Source organism: Podarcis melisellensis (genome assembly GCF_964234715.1).
Source record: "Podarcis melisellensis genome assembly, chromosome: 15".
NCBI classification, from domain to species: domain Eukaryota; kingdom Metazoa; phylum Chordata; class Lepidosauria; order Squamata; family Lacertidae; genus Podarcis; species Podarcis melisellensis.
The window spans coordinates 27,939,025-27,955,840 of NC_138532.1; the positions used below are offsets into that span (position 1 = coordinate 27,939,025).

The following is a 16,816-nucleotide window of genomic DNA, read 5'->3' on the forward strand; positions in this document are numbered from 1 at the left end:
TGCAGTGCCAAGGCTTTGAAGTTCTTTTTTATTTTTGCTCAAGAAAACATTTTCATTATCCACAGTACAACTCAGAATAATTAAAGGGGTCATATTGAAATATGTCTGCCTCTAGCACAAGGCAGTGTGGATTGGAGAGAAGTGTTAACCTAACTGGCATCTTGAACTCAAATATTTGTGCTAGCTTATCTGCTAGTGATGGTGGTGCAATCTCATGCCTTGTGACATTGCTGTGATCATTGGTCCCATCCTTCTTAGCTAGCAAAACACATCCAGGTGTTGTTGTTTTTACACATGTCACCAGAGGAATGCCCTCCACCTTCTCTTGCACTATTTGCACCATGGATGGCATTAATGTGGGACTAATAGAAATGAGAAGGACCATTAGGGAAAAAAGAAGTGGTACACTTTGTGGCCAGGGCAGGTTTTCTGTTTACCATACAAACGGATGTGAAGTGAACTGAGGTAGGCCTTTTGGAATGCACCCTCAGGGTTATTTGTCGTACCAAAAGAAGGAAAACAGACAGACTTACGCATTAGATAGTGACCTTCCAAATCTCTTTTTGAGGTGACCTTACACATCTTTCTTCATAAGTAGCACTTTCCCTTATGTTTGTTTGCTATGTTGCGTGGGAAGACAGCTCAGGGGAAATTTCAACCTCTGCATTTGTGTCTGTTCTGCTTTTGTGGGCAATCAGGTTAGTGGCTTGCAGTTAAGCGTATTGCTAATGGCCAAATCCTCTGGAAAGTAGGTTGTTTTAATTTGCAACCAATAGGAGGGGAATGTGAATTAAGACTTGCCCTCTTAAAACTAAGCCACTGATTTATTACCAGGGTATTGTTTCACCTCCTCCTTCCATCAATCTATTAATTGGAATTTAGTAAAACTTTTAATACCTTGTCATAAAGACTTGAGCATTTCAAGGAAACGTAGTAATTAGTATTAAATTCTTACCCAGTTGCACGCATGACAAGAGGCAACTGGATGATAACTTGAGTGACCTTCGGTATTGAATTCAGGATTGTTCTTTATATCGTTCGGTATGTTTAATGAGCAGAAAAGTAGGCTTAAGAGAGGTAATAGGCTGACACAGCTGTACTCATAGGTCTCCTGAAATTGCCTCCCCCTCTTTACAAACAGCACTGGGCATTGAGAAAGTGTTTTTTTTTATGACCATCTAGATAAATCCAGAACATCATTTCTTTTTATTGAGAGCAGTGAATTGCAGTGGCGAGTATATCAGACTAGGCCCCAGGAGACCTTGGTTCATATCACTACGTCATGGCACTCTCACTGGGTGACTTTGGGTCAGCCACTATCTCTCAACCTAATCTACCTCACAGGGTTGTTGTGAGGGTGAAACGGACTTGCTAGAGAACCACGTATGGCACCTTGAGCTCCTCAGAGGAAAGTTGGGGGGGGGTATAAATGACATAAATAAGTGCTAAAGGGCTTGCTGTGTTAGTAAGTTGCAGTAAAAGCAACAAAGAGTATTGTGTAAAATAGATGCAGAGTCTTCCCACATCCAGTCTGCACTTTGCTTTTCCATGAATGATTGAGGAGTATTTTTATTTATTTATTAAATTCGTATACCACCCTTCATCCAAAGATCACAGGGTGGTTCACATTGGAAAAGACAGCAAATGTGACTTTTTTCCCTTTAGTGGAAGATTTATTAATATTTACATTTTACATTTTGAATATTTTCAGCTCATTCGTAGAGAAAATAACCACCTCAGAAGTATTCACTTAACAATAAGCAGACAAACGTTAGTATAGGCTAGTTACTTTGGTCATATTCAGTTAGCCATCACACTGGATGGTAGACAGCCAAATGGAACAAACTTTACAGCATCAAAAAGTACATGCATGAGGCTATATAAGGAAGGTACAGTGGTACCTCGGGTTACATACGCTTCAGGTTACATACACTTCAGGATACAGAATCTGCTAACCCAGAAATAGTACCTTGGGTTAAGAATTTTGCTTCAGGATGAGAACAGAAATTGTGGCGCGGCGACAGCAGGAGGCCCCATTAGCTAAAGTGGTGATTCAGGTTAAGAACAGTTTCAGGTTAAGAACGGACCTCTGGAACGAATTAAGTATGTAACCAGAGGTACCACTGTACATTTCAAGATAAAAGATACCTGTGCTTCCACAAATCTGCTTTGACATTAGTTTTAGAGCCCAAGTATTTTGTTAATGTGGATAACAAAGGAGTGGGAGGGAGAATACAGTGAAAATCATATTGAAATCATGTAATTAAGGGATCCTCTCAGGATTACCTTGGTAACCAGTATATTCAAAAAAATAGCTTTGCTGATACAGGGGTCTCAACCAGTGTTTGTGTTCCATTAGATTGGCATATCAAGGTTAAATTTGGGACTGCAGTTCTTTCATGTTCTGTATTTAAAGATTGTTAGACTTGCCCTTGGGAGATTACAGGACAGAAACAGGTTATTTGAATATTTAGAGTAGGGCAAAGCCTAGAAAGTTATTTTCTTTTTGTCAGCAGACCTAGAAAGCTTTGACCTTTCTTGCATAGTAGTTGGTTTAAATAGATTCCTTGGTAGGCACTGAAACAAGTTTCCATCTTTTGCAAAATTACTTGAAAAAGAGAGTGCATTTTCAGAAAGTAGTGTAGTGCAGTTGCTAGGACCCTTTTTTCAGATTATTTTCTAGGATAGAATCCAGGAAGAGATTGAGAATAACTCTTAAGGCTTATGCATCTCTTCCCTGCCAATGGCTGAATTGAAAGATCCATTGTTTTAAGTGGGACTTACATAACTGTGAGAGAACCCATTTTTAGATCTTAGGCTCTAGGCCCTTCAGAAGTGATTAGGCTGATAATTTATTTTATTTAACTGGATTTGTATACCGCATGATTGTAGAAACATTGAAGCAGTTTATTATTACTTTATGAATCAATAATTATATTCTGGCCCAAAATATAAATAAATTCAGCAGTTTAAAAAAGAGCTATATCAAGAGACTTGCATACAGCAAACCATACATGATTCCTTGCTACTACACCTCATGACCAACACTGAAGTGGCAAGCACCATGGCTTTGTCCGTGAAGGGTTAGTATGTAAAGTGTTACTTATACAAAAAGCAAGCGATGTAAACTGCAATCAGTAACCCAGTTAACTCACCCCTACCTTAGAGGCCCTTTCCCATCTCTCATCCATCTCTCAGGTGAGAGAAGTAGCTGACAGCTAGCCAGCGGGAGAAGCCTCCACTCTCCCAACTAATTGAACCAAAGCCAAGGCTTCCAAGCAAGAAGATAAACATTTATGAGTTCATTCTTTCAGTAAATACCAAATAATCCTGAGATTATCTTGACTACCAAGTTGCTGTTTACAGGTCTTCCGGGTCATTTGCACCATTTGGTTCTACAGATCTAGGGTAGTCACGCTTTTCTGGTCCAGAATGGTCATAGCTGTTGTACCAGCTGAAGCTGGTAAAAGGTCTTGTGTGTTTTGACATCTGACATTTGAATGTTTTATTTATTTATTTTAAGAAATGATAGCCACATGTGGCTTGTGGCAAGGAGTGTTAATGTGGATGTAAGCATGCAAGTGATATGTAAGTCATCTCTAAAAACAAGCAAATTTGTGACAACCAGAAATAAGACTTAACTGTTCTTGTTTGATTTTGTTATAATGTAAGCCAGTGGGCACAGGAAGCTGTGACTAATACCCTTTCATTATTTGACTTAATGAGTTATGTAGTCTTAAAGGTCACCTCTTCAAATATGAATATAAATTAATGGGAACACTCCAGAGAAATTGGAACTTCTGAACAAGCCACATTGATTTTAAGTAGTGGCCTTGCACAAAAGAATTCAGGTCCAAAGACAACAGAGAACAAAAATGCAATGTATCATGTTTGTTAGCAAGATTCTATCCATGTCCTTTAATTAAGAAATTGAAGAAATAACTGAGTCACATTACCAGATATGGAAAAAAGGATAAAACAGAATTTTAAAACTACATATTGTTTTTGGAAATGGCAGAAGATGTTAAACCTTCCTAGCCACCATTCACCGTTGTTGGGCTTCTGCCAGTCTCTCTTACTTTGCTTTTTCCAATGGTGGCAGCTCTGTTGTGATAGGAAAGCATATTGTGATGTAATTGCTATTGGAAGGCAATGAAGGCACAGTGGGGGTGTGGGGGTGCGTGGCCTCATTGAGTGAGATCGAGGGCCTAATGTGGCTGATAGGCTCTAGGACCAATCACATACCTGTTCTTCTAATGCAACAGTGTATATTGGGTGGCATCCAATTATGTCTGCCCACTTGCTCAATCAAAATCTTCATTAATAGCAACACTCAAGGTTTCTCCAGCAGTCCCAACATACCCAAAACCTGCTCTGTAGGGTCCCCCAACCCTTGTGGGGTTAAAGACAATAAGGCACAGGTTCCTCAGACTTAATATCTGTAGTTTTAGCTTTAAATATGAATCCAGGTCCAGATCTTTATGAAAATTTTATGCAGATAAACTATTGTCTTAGAATCTCATCAATTTGGATGAAAAATCCTCTGCAGAAGTAATGCATAACTAAATAATTAACAGTAGTCAGAACTCCTATATTTGAACCAGAAGAGGAACAATAAGATTAAACTACCTACTGACTCCTGTGGGAAGTATAACTAAGCTCAAGTATGACATGTAATAAATGTATGCAGATATGAAGGAATGGGCGACTTTACAAATGGACAAGTATCCTTCTGATGTGAGAATCTTAGTTCACCAAATGACCATATTTGAATTCATACAATAAGTCCAAACCCATCAAGGAACCATGACGGGGGCAATCTGTCAGCATTCCGTGATGTGCCCAGAGATAGACACGAGTCTTAGCACTGCCAGAATGGAGATAATTGTCATCTGTGGCAGTGATTAATACACCTATGTTCTCTACAGCCCCTGAAGGTTGGAAATGGTTTGAGAGACCTTGTGCAAGACGGATGTACATAAATGGAACAAAACTAAAGAAAACAAAACATGAAGGAATCTTTGAAAAACCTTATTAATTGTGAATGCTACCTACTTATGACAATTTTTAATGTGTTGTAGCGTGAACATATGTAGTGTTGCCATTTTAGCGGGGTTGAAGTTTCTGATGTACAGTTCAATATATTGCCTAGATAACACCTCCCCTCTTTTCCATTCCATGCTGGAGTGTGGTGAAATTACTGTAAAAATTAATAATATTAAATTGTCAGGCTGGGCCCCCAGCGCACTGTGTAATAGGTCTAATATATCTACCTTTACCTCACAACTGTGAAGAGAAAATGGGAAAATTCATATTTATAAGGGAAGTGTTTTAAGCGATGTGTATAGTGTAAGGAGATGTGTACTGTGTAAAACCTTGGTGGAAGAATGCTACATAGCAAGACATTCAACAGTCTAAAACCTTTGCTTACTACAACAGTGAAACTTGGTGAAAGAATGCCACATAGCAGGCTTTAAACAGCCATTTGCTCTATGGCCTGCAGCAGGTAGCTAAGTAACTAGACAAAAATATTTTACGAAAGTTATGTATTTTGTACTGTGCAGAGGAAGACTAACATGGACTTCTGTGGATTTATTTGCAAAGTTGGCTTAAAGTGTCATCTGCAGAAATTATGGTAGTGTAGTTAATAGATCTGCAAGTTAAAGTTAGGCAGCCTTAAAACAAATCTTCCCTTGAACAAATGTGTTCCAAACAGTAGTTCTGGAAATTGATTGCTGTTATTAGAAGAGCTTTCTAGAGTTTACAAACAGGTTTAGAAATTTAAAAAAGAAAAGAAAAGCTAGAGCAGGTTCTCAAGACGAGATAGGTGCATTTAAAGTATCATTATGTTCAAAATGATCAAAACTTGCTCAAAATGTAGAATTTATCTAATGACTACATCATTTTACTCTAGGATGATGAAGTCCTCTTTGCATGCAGAAGAGGATGATTTTGTGCCAGAACTTCAGAGAAGCATTCATCCCCGTGAAAGACCAGATTGGGAAGAGACTCTCAGTGCAATGGTAAAGTTTCACTTCCTTTTATGCATTGTTATCTGTAGTCCTTGAAATGCTGTTCACTGCTTTATAGAGTGTGGTTTACTGCCTCCCCCGCCCCACCCCCCCAAAAATCATCCCACTTAGATCATATTTATAAAATTGAGTATTGTGAACACATTACATTCTTTGGATATATACCAATAGTGAGAAGGAGATGATGATGATGCCTGGTGATTCTGTTCCACGAATACATGCCTTGAAGCATGCCTAGTGATCGTTTAAATGTTCCATAATGTTGCAATGATTTTCAATTTGCATTAAGCTCTCTTTCAGCTAGGATCCATAATGTGTTATCTTTCCCCCTTTTTTCTAATGGAAAATGGTCATTGAAACATAACTTACGTAAAAACGATTAACAAGATTAATCTGGTCTGAGTTCCTTCAAAACTCACCAATCGGCAAGCTTACATTATTAAAATTTCTCCCTCACTCATATGCTTAATTCACAAGCAGCATTTGGAAAATGTGAAAAGTGAAGGATGAAGGTTCTTTTAAGTCCATTTTTAACGTATGTTTTGCTTTGCCAGGGAAACAAAAAAAGGTGTGAATGCTGAGCACTGCTTGTTTCCCATAGCAGTAGCTGTTCTAGTTTTCTCCTTGGACTCGATGGTAAAAAGAGCTTGCCACATGCTGAAGTGAGGGGCACCCCTACTGTTCTAGCTCTGTTCTGTAGTTAGGTAAAGGTAAAGGGACCCCTGACTGTTAAGTCCAGTCGCGGACGACTCTGGGGTTGCGGCGCTCATCTCGCTTTACTGGCCGAGGGAGCCGGTGTTTGTCCGCAGACAGCTTCTGGGTCATGTGGCGAGCATGACGAAGCCGCTTCTGGCGAACCAGAGCAGCACAAGGAAACACCGTTTACCTTCCCTGTTTGCACTATTTGTGCTTTTGAACTGCTAGGTTGGCAGGTGCAGGAACCGAGCAACGGGAGCTCACCTGGTCGCTGGGATTTGAACCGCCGACCTTCTGATTGGCAAACCCTAGGCTCTGTGGTTTAGACCACAGCGCCACCCGCGTCGTTCTGTAGTTAGGCCCATCCTATTCCATTTCCTTCTCAAGTCAGTCCCTGCCCATATATGCTTTTTACTTGTATCCATGGTAAATACAACTCATAGCAATGCAACTTGGGGGAGGTAACCTTATTTGAGCTGATAGTTTGTTTTTCTCAATTAAAAAAATGTGAATATATTTGTTACTTCCTATGGCTCACTTAAGATACTTACTTTAACAAGCACTGTGTGGGTAGGCGGAATGAATCTTTTTATTAAGCTAATGCTTTTGGGCAGGGCAATGGAAGATCTGGAATTATTTAAGAATGTTTATAACCCACTGTCTATATAAAGTTCATATAAAGTTTCTGTGAAGAAAAATATCTCACCTACATGTTGCTTAATTGTACACATGGGAGTGATCCACACCAATGCAGCCCCAATGCCACAAAGGTAACGTTGGTGCTGTAGATCTAGCAATTATGGTTACTTCCAGATGACCTGTTGGATGACCATTTATCTTGACTCATCTGCATAATGTTTACGAGGAGTTAGATGTTGACTATTGAGTGCTCATTCTGATTTTCTAATGGCAAGGTAACATGGCCTTGCATCAAGCAGTTGTTACAACCGTACTTCCTAGCACATTTTCTTGTCAATTTATTCATTGAGGAAGGTCTGGGTTGTATCCAGTGCTAGTCCTAGTCTGAGTAGACCCATTGAAATTAATAAATATGGCTAGCTTGGCACCATTATTTTCAGTGGGTCAACTCTAAGTAGAAGTTGGTTGGCTATGCCCCCCCCCCCCGTTGTTGTTTTTTTAAGGAGTGGAGGTGGGAAACTGGTTACCGACTTTCTGTGTACAGCCTGAATTTGCCAGTTTATGACTGAGTTACACTTGAAAAGGGTAACTGTCTAGAAATGCCCAGAATTGTGTAATCAAAGTTTTGCAAGGTCAATATCGCCACTGTAGATCTGAGTAAAAAGTGAGGCTATCCTATCCTATTCTAGGATCAATACTTGGGATGGAAACAGTATTCTAGCAACTTAAGGAACATCTGAGTTTTATTTTATCAAAATGTTTCCCACTTTTCTGTGCTCTTGGTGTTCAGTGACCATTAGGAGAAACCCAGATGAACTCCAAGGCATTTCTCAGAGAGGGCCAACTATCAGTTGGTTCAACAGCAGTTTTTGTTTGTTTGTTTATATGTTCTTGTTTTATTATGAGTCTGTTCTTCATTTTGTTGAAGATTAAATTAAAAATTAAAGCATTCTTTTCACCTTTTATTAAGAAAATCGCTATACAGTGGTACGTCGGGTTACAAACACTTTGGGTTACAGACTCCGCTAACCCGGAAGTAGTACCTCGGGTTAAGAACTTTACCTCAGGATGAGAACAGAAATTGTGCGGCGGCAGCGGGAGGCCCATTAGCTAAAGAACGGTTTCAGGTTAAGAATGGACCTTGGAACAAATTAAGTTTGTAATGAGAGGTACTACTGTATTTGAACTAGAACATTTTCATTGCTATTCTGCATCATTCCGACAATCTCTTTATTGCAATGATGGGAACTGCTTTCTAGAGGCTGTTGCAGAAGAGCAGTACATTTTCTCCACCAGGAAGGCTGCACTGCACATAAATTTACACTGTCTCAAAGTACCCATCTGTTGGCACTGATAGAAAGTAGGAGAGATTATTTGCTGTAGCGTGGCTTTATGATGTGGTAATAGGACTGAACCTTCTAAAGCAGTTTGTCTTCCTGGCTAAAGCACACCCTTGGCTATTTGTTCACAAAATCCCTCCTAGCTAGTTTAGTGAATTGAATGTAATTCTTTTCCAATGCAAGATATATTATTTGTTAGGCAATAGATTTCAATTGTTGTAATCAATTGTCATTACACTGTAACTCCCACAAACAAAACAACAACAAAACAAGTAAATCCAAAAGTATGTTAAACATTTGATTTTTCAGAAATGCAGATGATCAAAACTTAAAATTCTGAAGTTCTTCACATCATTTGGATTAAAAAATCTCATTGACTGTTGACAGTATTTGGGGTCAAAAAACATAAAAACTAGCTTTCTCGCTGTTTGTGTATTTAAATCCCAGGCAACAGTCTGTTTATGTCACCTCATGGAGAAATGCACAAACTCAGTTCTAGTTAAAAGATGCCATTTGGAGAATCTTATTCAAGGAACTAGTTAATTAGAAAAAATGACATTAACTAAAGTGTTGGATAGGAAAGGCACCCAAGCTGTCCTGCTCTCTTAACTAGTAAGCAGGTACACTCTTTCTTATATTTATACTAGTCTAAGAATTTTAGTTCTTCTTTTAGAAATAGATTTCGGTATAGCTATTATTTTCTTTGTTAATGTATACTGCAGAGGAATGTTTTTATGGATGCTTTCTGTGCTCTTAGTGTTAAAATTTCCAAGCTTATTACCTGTTCTGTTGTCTGCTCATGTGACTTCAGGCAGGTGTTCCTGGTATCCTTGCAAAGATTAAGCGCAGTTAAATCAAAAGGCTTGAGCTAAATAAATCTAGGATGGATCAAGATGAAAGGCATCAGGTTGAGGAAGTCCATAACACCACAGGAAAAGTATAGGATATATATTAGTTTGGCATGCCTCTGCAGTCTTCTACTGTGTTTCAAAAAAAAAGGCGGTATGATCTGAAGTCAAGATCCCTTTTGAGATAGAGGCAATAATTATTTTATTTTTCATTTACCGTGGACTTTCACCTAAAACTCCTAAAGTGATGTACAGAAAACCCAACACATTTGTTTGTTGTTCAGCAGAAATAAGTAGGAGTCCTGTAAATAACAGTTGTGATTGCGAGTCAGATGTGCTCCATAGGAGGGACATGGTTGCATCTGCACAGTACCTCTGTGTGTGTGTGTGTGTCTGTCTTGTAGGCTATATAGTCTGTTAGTTAAGACAGTTCTTCATATGGAAATATTGGCAGTGACTATCAAAGCCTGAGAGCCATGTCCAACTTCTGAAGTTTTTGGATATTCGTATTCTTATATTAGGAAACTATACCGAGGAGCAGAATGTCTTCATAGCAATACTCCTTTTCTAAACCTATTGATTTTATGCCATGAGGTTGCTCTTCTGGTACATACCTTAGTGATCACTTCAAAGATCTCATCACCCCTAGTTGAACCAAACTATTAACTACAGCAGAAGGGCCATTAGAAACTGACATTCTAGTTGTATGGAGGTGTTGTCTTTTAAAACTGATGTTGCAGCATAGGGAGTGTTGCTATTTTTTTTAAAAAAAGCAGGCTCCTGTATGACAATTAAAACCTAGCTTCTGCAGCTGTCAAATTTTGCCATCACTAGGCTTCCTAAAAATAAAATCATGTTTGTGGAGGGCTTTTATTTCACTCCCAAATGAGTCTTGTAATTGACATCTTCTGACAGCTCATGCAAAACTGATGTATTGCTTTTTGTTTAACTCTTGAAATGCAGGGCTATTCTAATTGTTATTCACCTGAACTGGTTATGCTATTGGCTGTAGCCTGTCAACCTTTCTCCCCCCAACCCCCCCCCCATGTCCAGCAAATGGTTGTGAAAAGTTATATGCTTCAAAAACGGTTAATAATGCCACAATTAATTGGTTAAGAAGGATTAAGAAGGATGCACATTTTATTACCTGTTATTAAATTAATCTAAAATAAGATCTAGAATGAGTGTTCATCACCATTTTTGATGGTTACCTTGGAGAGACTTAATATGTTGGAAGGAATATGAAAGTCATTGTGCCCCTTCCATTTACGTGTAGGAGAGGAAACTGGAAGGTCTTGTATGTCATAGAATACATTGTGATAATGTAAGATATTGTTAAACAGTGTAATGGCATAGCATGGAGCCTGCACTTTGAGCGGGAAGGGAGGCAGGCATGGTTAAGCATGACTTGCAAGTGTGACCATTGACTATTAAACAGAGCAGTTGTTTTGCTGCCAATGGTTTCCTCAAGGAGTTAGACATCGTTTAGATTGTGAGCTCTTTGGGGACAGTGATTGAAACTGCTGTAGTGAAATTGCTGTAACTTACTTCCCCTGTGGACTCACAACATAGTGGATTGTAAATTTTATGTCCAGAAACCTTTATATGCTGCCTTTTCAGCCCTCTAAAGAGCTCCCAAGGCAGTTCACAAGAATAAATAATAAACACAGCCCTGAGACTGTATTTTGTTACACAGTTCTCTGAGTTTCTTGCACCTTCCTTTTCTTCATGACCTTGCTCTGTCCCTGCCCTCTTTCAAACCCCACTTACTTCATAAAACTTTTTTTTATGAATCATTGCATTCTCAGGCTACTTGATCCACTGTTGCTTTATGACTCCTCTTCACCTGTCCAGTATTCATGGTCTATCCCTAACAGCTGTCTTTTTCCACTCCTTGCCTTGAATGACAGTTGTAGAACATGAGCAATCTAGACATGGGTTGTGTCACTTCTCTATACCATCATGGGAAGATAATACCAGTAGCAATAAATGTCATATACTTCCAGCTAACTGGCTGCTCATTATTCTAATTATCTTATGAACATACAGAAGTCAAATGTTCCAACTCCACAATATTACCAAAAGACAGTACTCACTTCTGTTAGAAGGCACCATTGAAGAATCTCCATCATTACATCTATTCATGTATCTATTTATCACAGTAAAGCTGTCCATGATTGCTTTGTTCCTGGTCAACTTTAGCCCAGTATTTTTTGTTTTTTCTTTCTGCAGTGAAAACAGTTTCATTACTGTGTTGTCAATGTAGAGTTCTGTGGTTATGTTAAGAAAATGTAGACTGTTGATGTCTTGCTATTGTTTGTGTCTTTCATTTATTTATTTTATTAAATTTGTATTCCACCCTTCCTCCCAAAGAAGCTGGATAAAACAATACCATTAAAAATAAATTTAAAACTTACTAAAACAATATGCACAAAAGAGACACTAAACAGATTTGGTTATAGCTGTTTTAAAATCATGCATCCAGAAAGAATTCTTTTCAGCAGATGTTCAAAACAGGATCATGAGGAGGCCTGCCTAATTGCAAATAGGCAGGGGGTCCGTGTCTCATATATTCTACAAACTGTATTAGTCCTACTTGAGAATCACTTTTGTCAAAAGCAGATAAAATGTTAAAGCAGGCTAATAATTTCAATTAAACAAGTTAAAATCTGTTCAAATGTCTTAGTAATTAAATATGATTTGCCATTTCTGTTCTTTTCTGTTTCTGTGGCTTCAATCCTTAATCCCTCCACCAATTTTGCTTCATGTGATTTAGCCCATTACATTGTATCCACCTTCACTCAGAGCCTCATTCACACAAACAGCAGATGAGGGGAGTCGGGTAGCCTCCAAACTACAAGGGAGTTGTATGTGACTTCCATGCACATTGAAAACTTAATGTCAGGGAACACAGCTTCAGTGACCCTCATCTTTCCCTGATATGTTTGCCAGTGTTGTGTAGTGGATAAGAGTGGTAGACTCGTAATCTGGTGAACCGGGTTCGCTTCCCTGCTCCTCCACATGCAGCTGCTGGGTGACCTTGGGCTAGTCACACTTCTCTGAAGTCTCAGCCCCACTCACCTCACAGAGTGTTTGTTGTGGGGGAGGAAGGGAAAGGAGAATGTTAGCCGCTTTGAGACTCCTTTGGGTAGTGATAGAGCGGGATATCAAATCCAAACTCCTCTTCTCCTCCTCCTCCACATGCAGCTGCTGGGTGACTTTGGGCCAGTTCCTCCTCCTCCTCCTCCTCCTCCTCCTCCTCCTCCTCCTCCTCCTCCTCCTCCTCTTCTTCTATGCAAGGAACATCACCCTATATTCTATATGTAGCCAAAATGGTAACTGCCACTCCCAAGAGGGGGGTATCAGGCAGAGTCAGCATAACCTCAAAGTTTGCAAGACAAAAATGCTGCTGCCTTTACAGTGCTTTGGTTCTCTGGGCAAGCCTCAAAGTACGGTAATTCTGAGCAGTCTAGGGATGGGTGAAGCCCTCTAGATACCATGCACCAGCTGGGAACATCAGCTGTGCTTGTGTTCCGCCAGAGGTCTATGTGTCTCAGTGCTTGGGAAAAAGAAATGCAGCAGGTGCCTTAATGTTTTGCCCTCCTCTCTAAGATTTACCCCTAGGCAAGAGATTTAGAATGCTCAGTCCTTTAATGCAATAACGCAATGGCTTTTTAAAACCTTTGATGTTTATCAGAGTAACTGCTGCTCCTTATGCAGCCTCAGAGGCTGCTTGAAAGGGTTTATCTGACTTCCCAGTGCAGCTTTTTAGGAAGCATGGAGTACTTGGGTGGGAAGCTGCGTGGTGAAAACCCCGTAGTGTGAAAGCTCCACCTGTGTCTCTTCAAATCTTGCCCTGAAGCTTGAGCTGCTGCAACTACTTTGAGGATTAAGCTTAGAACCTATTCTTTTCACTTTGTAAATGAATTCCATTTTTTAAAAGGCAGTTGTCTTTGGGTTTCATTTCTATTTGATAAAGTCTCACTTGCTCAGAGCAGAGCCTGACCTTAATGTCAAAGAGGTGTACAGCCTCAAAGAGTTATGGTTAAAGGGAAGGGACATAGGGGTGTTTGGATAAAAGCACATGATAGCCATGAAAGAGGGACCAGTGTTGAAGCTTTGCAGGGTGCTAGGTAGACTACAGCATACTGCAGAAATGTATTCCCCTAGAATGCCAATTCACTTGTCCCCCATCTTACATTTGTTCCGCTGGTTCTTCCTGTCTAAGTGCAACACCTTACATTTGTCCCTATTGAAATTCATTTTGTTAGCTTGGGCCCAGTTCTCCAATCTGTTAAGGTCATATTGAATCCTGATTCTGTCATTACTGGCACTGGTTGTCCCTCCCTTTTTGGTGTCAACTGCAATACACTATTCAGTCGTCAGACACCTTCTCAATAAACAGGGCTCAATTTCCTCAAAAGCTGTTGAAAGTTGAATCCAATTCTTTACTGGTACAGGTGTCCCCCCTCTTACGCACAGTCGACTGTGCATATGCATGGCACCAGGAAGGAAGGAAGGAAGGAAGGAAGGAAGGAAGGAAGGAAGGAAGGAAGTTTCAAACCAGGAAATGGCAAAAGATACTTGCGAAGTTTTCATGGCTCATGAGGCGCAACAGGGCTTTGTTTTGGCTGCTCAGCCTCCCCGCTTAGCAGCTGACACGAATGGTAGCACAACTGCAGAAGCAGCCACTTTTCAGAGCATCCTCTGGCAGGTCCCAGAGCTTCACCTGTAGTTGAAGAGAGAGTTGTGTGGAGAGAGTGGGAGAGATCGCTGGAGAGCAGGGGAAAATAGCAATTTACAGGGTTTTTAGAGGGCGCTCCTCACTTACGCGGTATTTGCTTATGTGCAGCAGCCTCCAGAATGTTACCACTCCTAAGTGTGTGTGTGTGATGCTTGTATTCAGACTTTGATCATGTCCTAATTGGTTTATCAGGGTTTGGAACTGCTGTAATATTAAGGGAGAAGAGTTGGAGTAAATAATTTGCATAAGTAGATTTCTTATGCAATTACTAGGTTTTACAGAACATTGATGCATAAAATATTGGAAGTGAAAAAGAGAAACTACAGAGAAACTTGCTTGCCAGACAATTTTTAAAGTTAAATAATTCAGCTGTTTCAGATATATTTTTTTAAAAAGGAATTTTCATTACCAGAAACACAAAAGGATGTCAAATACATTTCATAAAATATATTGTATTTTAGAAAGTGTTTTCTTCATAAGCAGGAGTCCCCCTTCCACATTTTCCACTAAAGTAGACAATAATACTTGGTGCTTGTTAACTTGCTTCTGGATTTGTATTTCTATGAGGGTTCAGTTATAAAAGGACTGTGCTGCCTTTTTCCTGCCCGTTCATTTCCCCCTTTTGAGCTAAAGGAACTTAATTTCTTTCTTTCTTTCTTTCTTTTGAAGAATTTAAGCTTGTGTGAATGCTATAATTTTAAAATATATATTTATTTTGAACTGAGATCCAGAGGCAAAACGGTACTGCATGCAGAGTATTAAATGTTTGCAGCTTCTCTCTCTTATATAGTGGATGAATGTGTACATTGCAAAAATGATAGGAAAATGCATCCATCTCTAAATAGTACAATACTGTGGGTATCTTTTTCCTTTTATTACCTACAGATGCAAGTCTGTTTCTATGTGTGTGAGGTTCTTGGTAACTCCCCCTCCTACAGCAGGACCACCCCGCCATCCAGTACCCTAGTCCACCCCATTTGGAATAGTTTCCTGATCTTTAGGAATGACTGGGAGGGGCAAAGGGGACTGCAGTACACAGGGGAAATCCTGGTCTGGGAACTTCCTTCCAAGTATAGTCACCAAGATCCATTCTTATACACAAAAGGATCTCCGATAAATGGCCATATATCTAAAATCCTCTCCCCTAGAAATATCTAGGCTTAAAATAATAATGCTATTTAATTATAATTCAGTGATCTTTAGAAAAGCAATTACATTTAAATTGTATATTCCTCGCCAGGTTCACATTCCTGTTCAGATGCTGTGGTTCAGTATTTTATGTGTTTATGGAAAGCTTCTGAGCAATGTACAGAATTCTTAGGGATTACTTTTGGCCTCTGTTAATGGCCAGGATACCTTTCTGTTCCTGGGAGGAGAATCACAGCAAAGAGAAGACCACCCTGGCCACATCCACTGGCCAAAAAAGCAGCAGCTGTAATGAGCTTTATTTACCTCTCCCTGCCAGAAAGAACATTTGGCTTCAACTGTCAGCTGATTTGGAACATTTATCAGTCAGAGGGGAAAGTGGCTCCTGTCTTTGTGTGTGTGCACTGATCTCTGATGATGCAGTAATTTATATTCCATCCTTCCTCTAAGAAGCTCAAAGCAGTAAACATGGGGCTATTCGGTTCTTTGTCCTATAAAGAGCCTTGTAAAAGAAGTTGGGATAAGAGAGTGCTGCAGTCTTCCAAGCATTTATCATTTCTTTGCTTATTTTTCTTTGATATAGAAAGTCTTAATAAACTGTTCTTAGAAATGAAAAAGACAAAAGAGATTGCATCAGTCCTATGGTAATTTAGGGAGCGTCATTTGAACTTTGGCCTTTCTGGTTCAAATCCAGGACACTCAACTGCACCTTCCTGCTCTGCATCCTGGGAGCATGACAACACAAGTGAAGAAACCATTCATAGTTATCCTTTTGGCAGTGAAAAATGTTGGGTGCCTCCTGCTTTCTTTGGAAGCTTTTTAAAAGTTGAAATGTGATTTAGAAGCCCCGGGATCAAACACCTGTTTTTAAAGTAGCTTAGCTGTCTTTGCATATTTACTTAATCTGTAAGATCCAGCTTGGAGTTTCCTAGCTCTTGGGAATTGGCAAGGCTTTACTGTTAAAAGCATCTGAACTTTTCTTGCTCTTTTATTTTCTTCCCCTCCAGGCAAGAGGAGCAGACATCCCTGAGATTTCAGGAGAACTACCATTGCGGACATGTGGCAGCACAGCTAGCATGAAAGTGAAGAATGTGAAAAAGTAAGCTGCTTTGTCTCATCATTGTCATTTTTGCAGCTTCTGGGCTCTCAGGGGTTGAGTCCAAGGTACCAGTCAATTTGTTACAAACAAACAAATTAGTGTTATCCAAAGGCAACAGGAAATAGGTTCATATTAGCTGAGAGCCCACCCACACTTTCATTGCTTCTTAACTTGTTACAGCTGAAAACTAGGAAAGAACAACAGGCAATTGTGCACTTCCTCTCCCTTCTCCACAATTCCTTTAAGTAATCTTTTATTACCAGCTCTTTTGG

General features: G+C 39.6%; 1 protein-coding gene across 8 annotated transcripts in view; it reads left to right on the forward strand.

Annotated features, from left to right (window-relative positions):
- The window catches only part of ARHGAP32 (Rho GTPase activating protein 32), a 205,491-nt gene that overhangs the window by 79,490 nt on the left and 109,185 nt on the right, over positions 1–16,816 (forward strand). For all 8 annotated transcript variants that reach the window (XR_014163160.1, XM_081889722.1, XM_081889724.1 and 5 more), the window contains exons 2-3: positions 5,915–6,023; positions 16,453–16,544. Coding sequence is in view for 7 of the 8 variants with exons in the window: in XM_081889722.1 (XP_081745848.1) it covers positions 5,915–6,023; positions 16,453–16,544 (201 nt within the window). In the remaining variant the exon portion in view is untranslated. The remainder of the gene's footprint in view (positions 1–5,914; positions 6,024–16,452; positions 16,545–16,816) is intronic.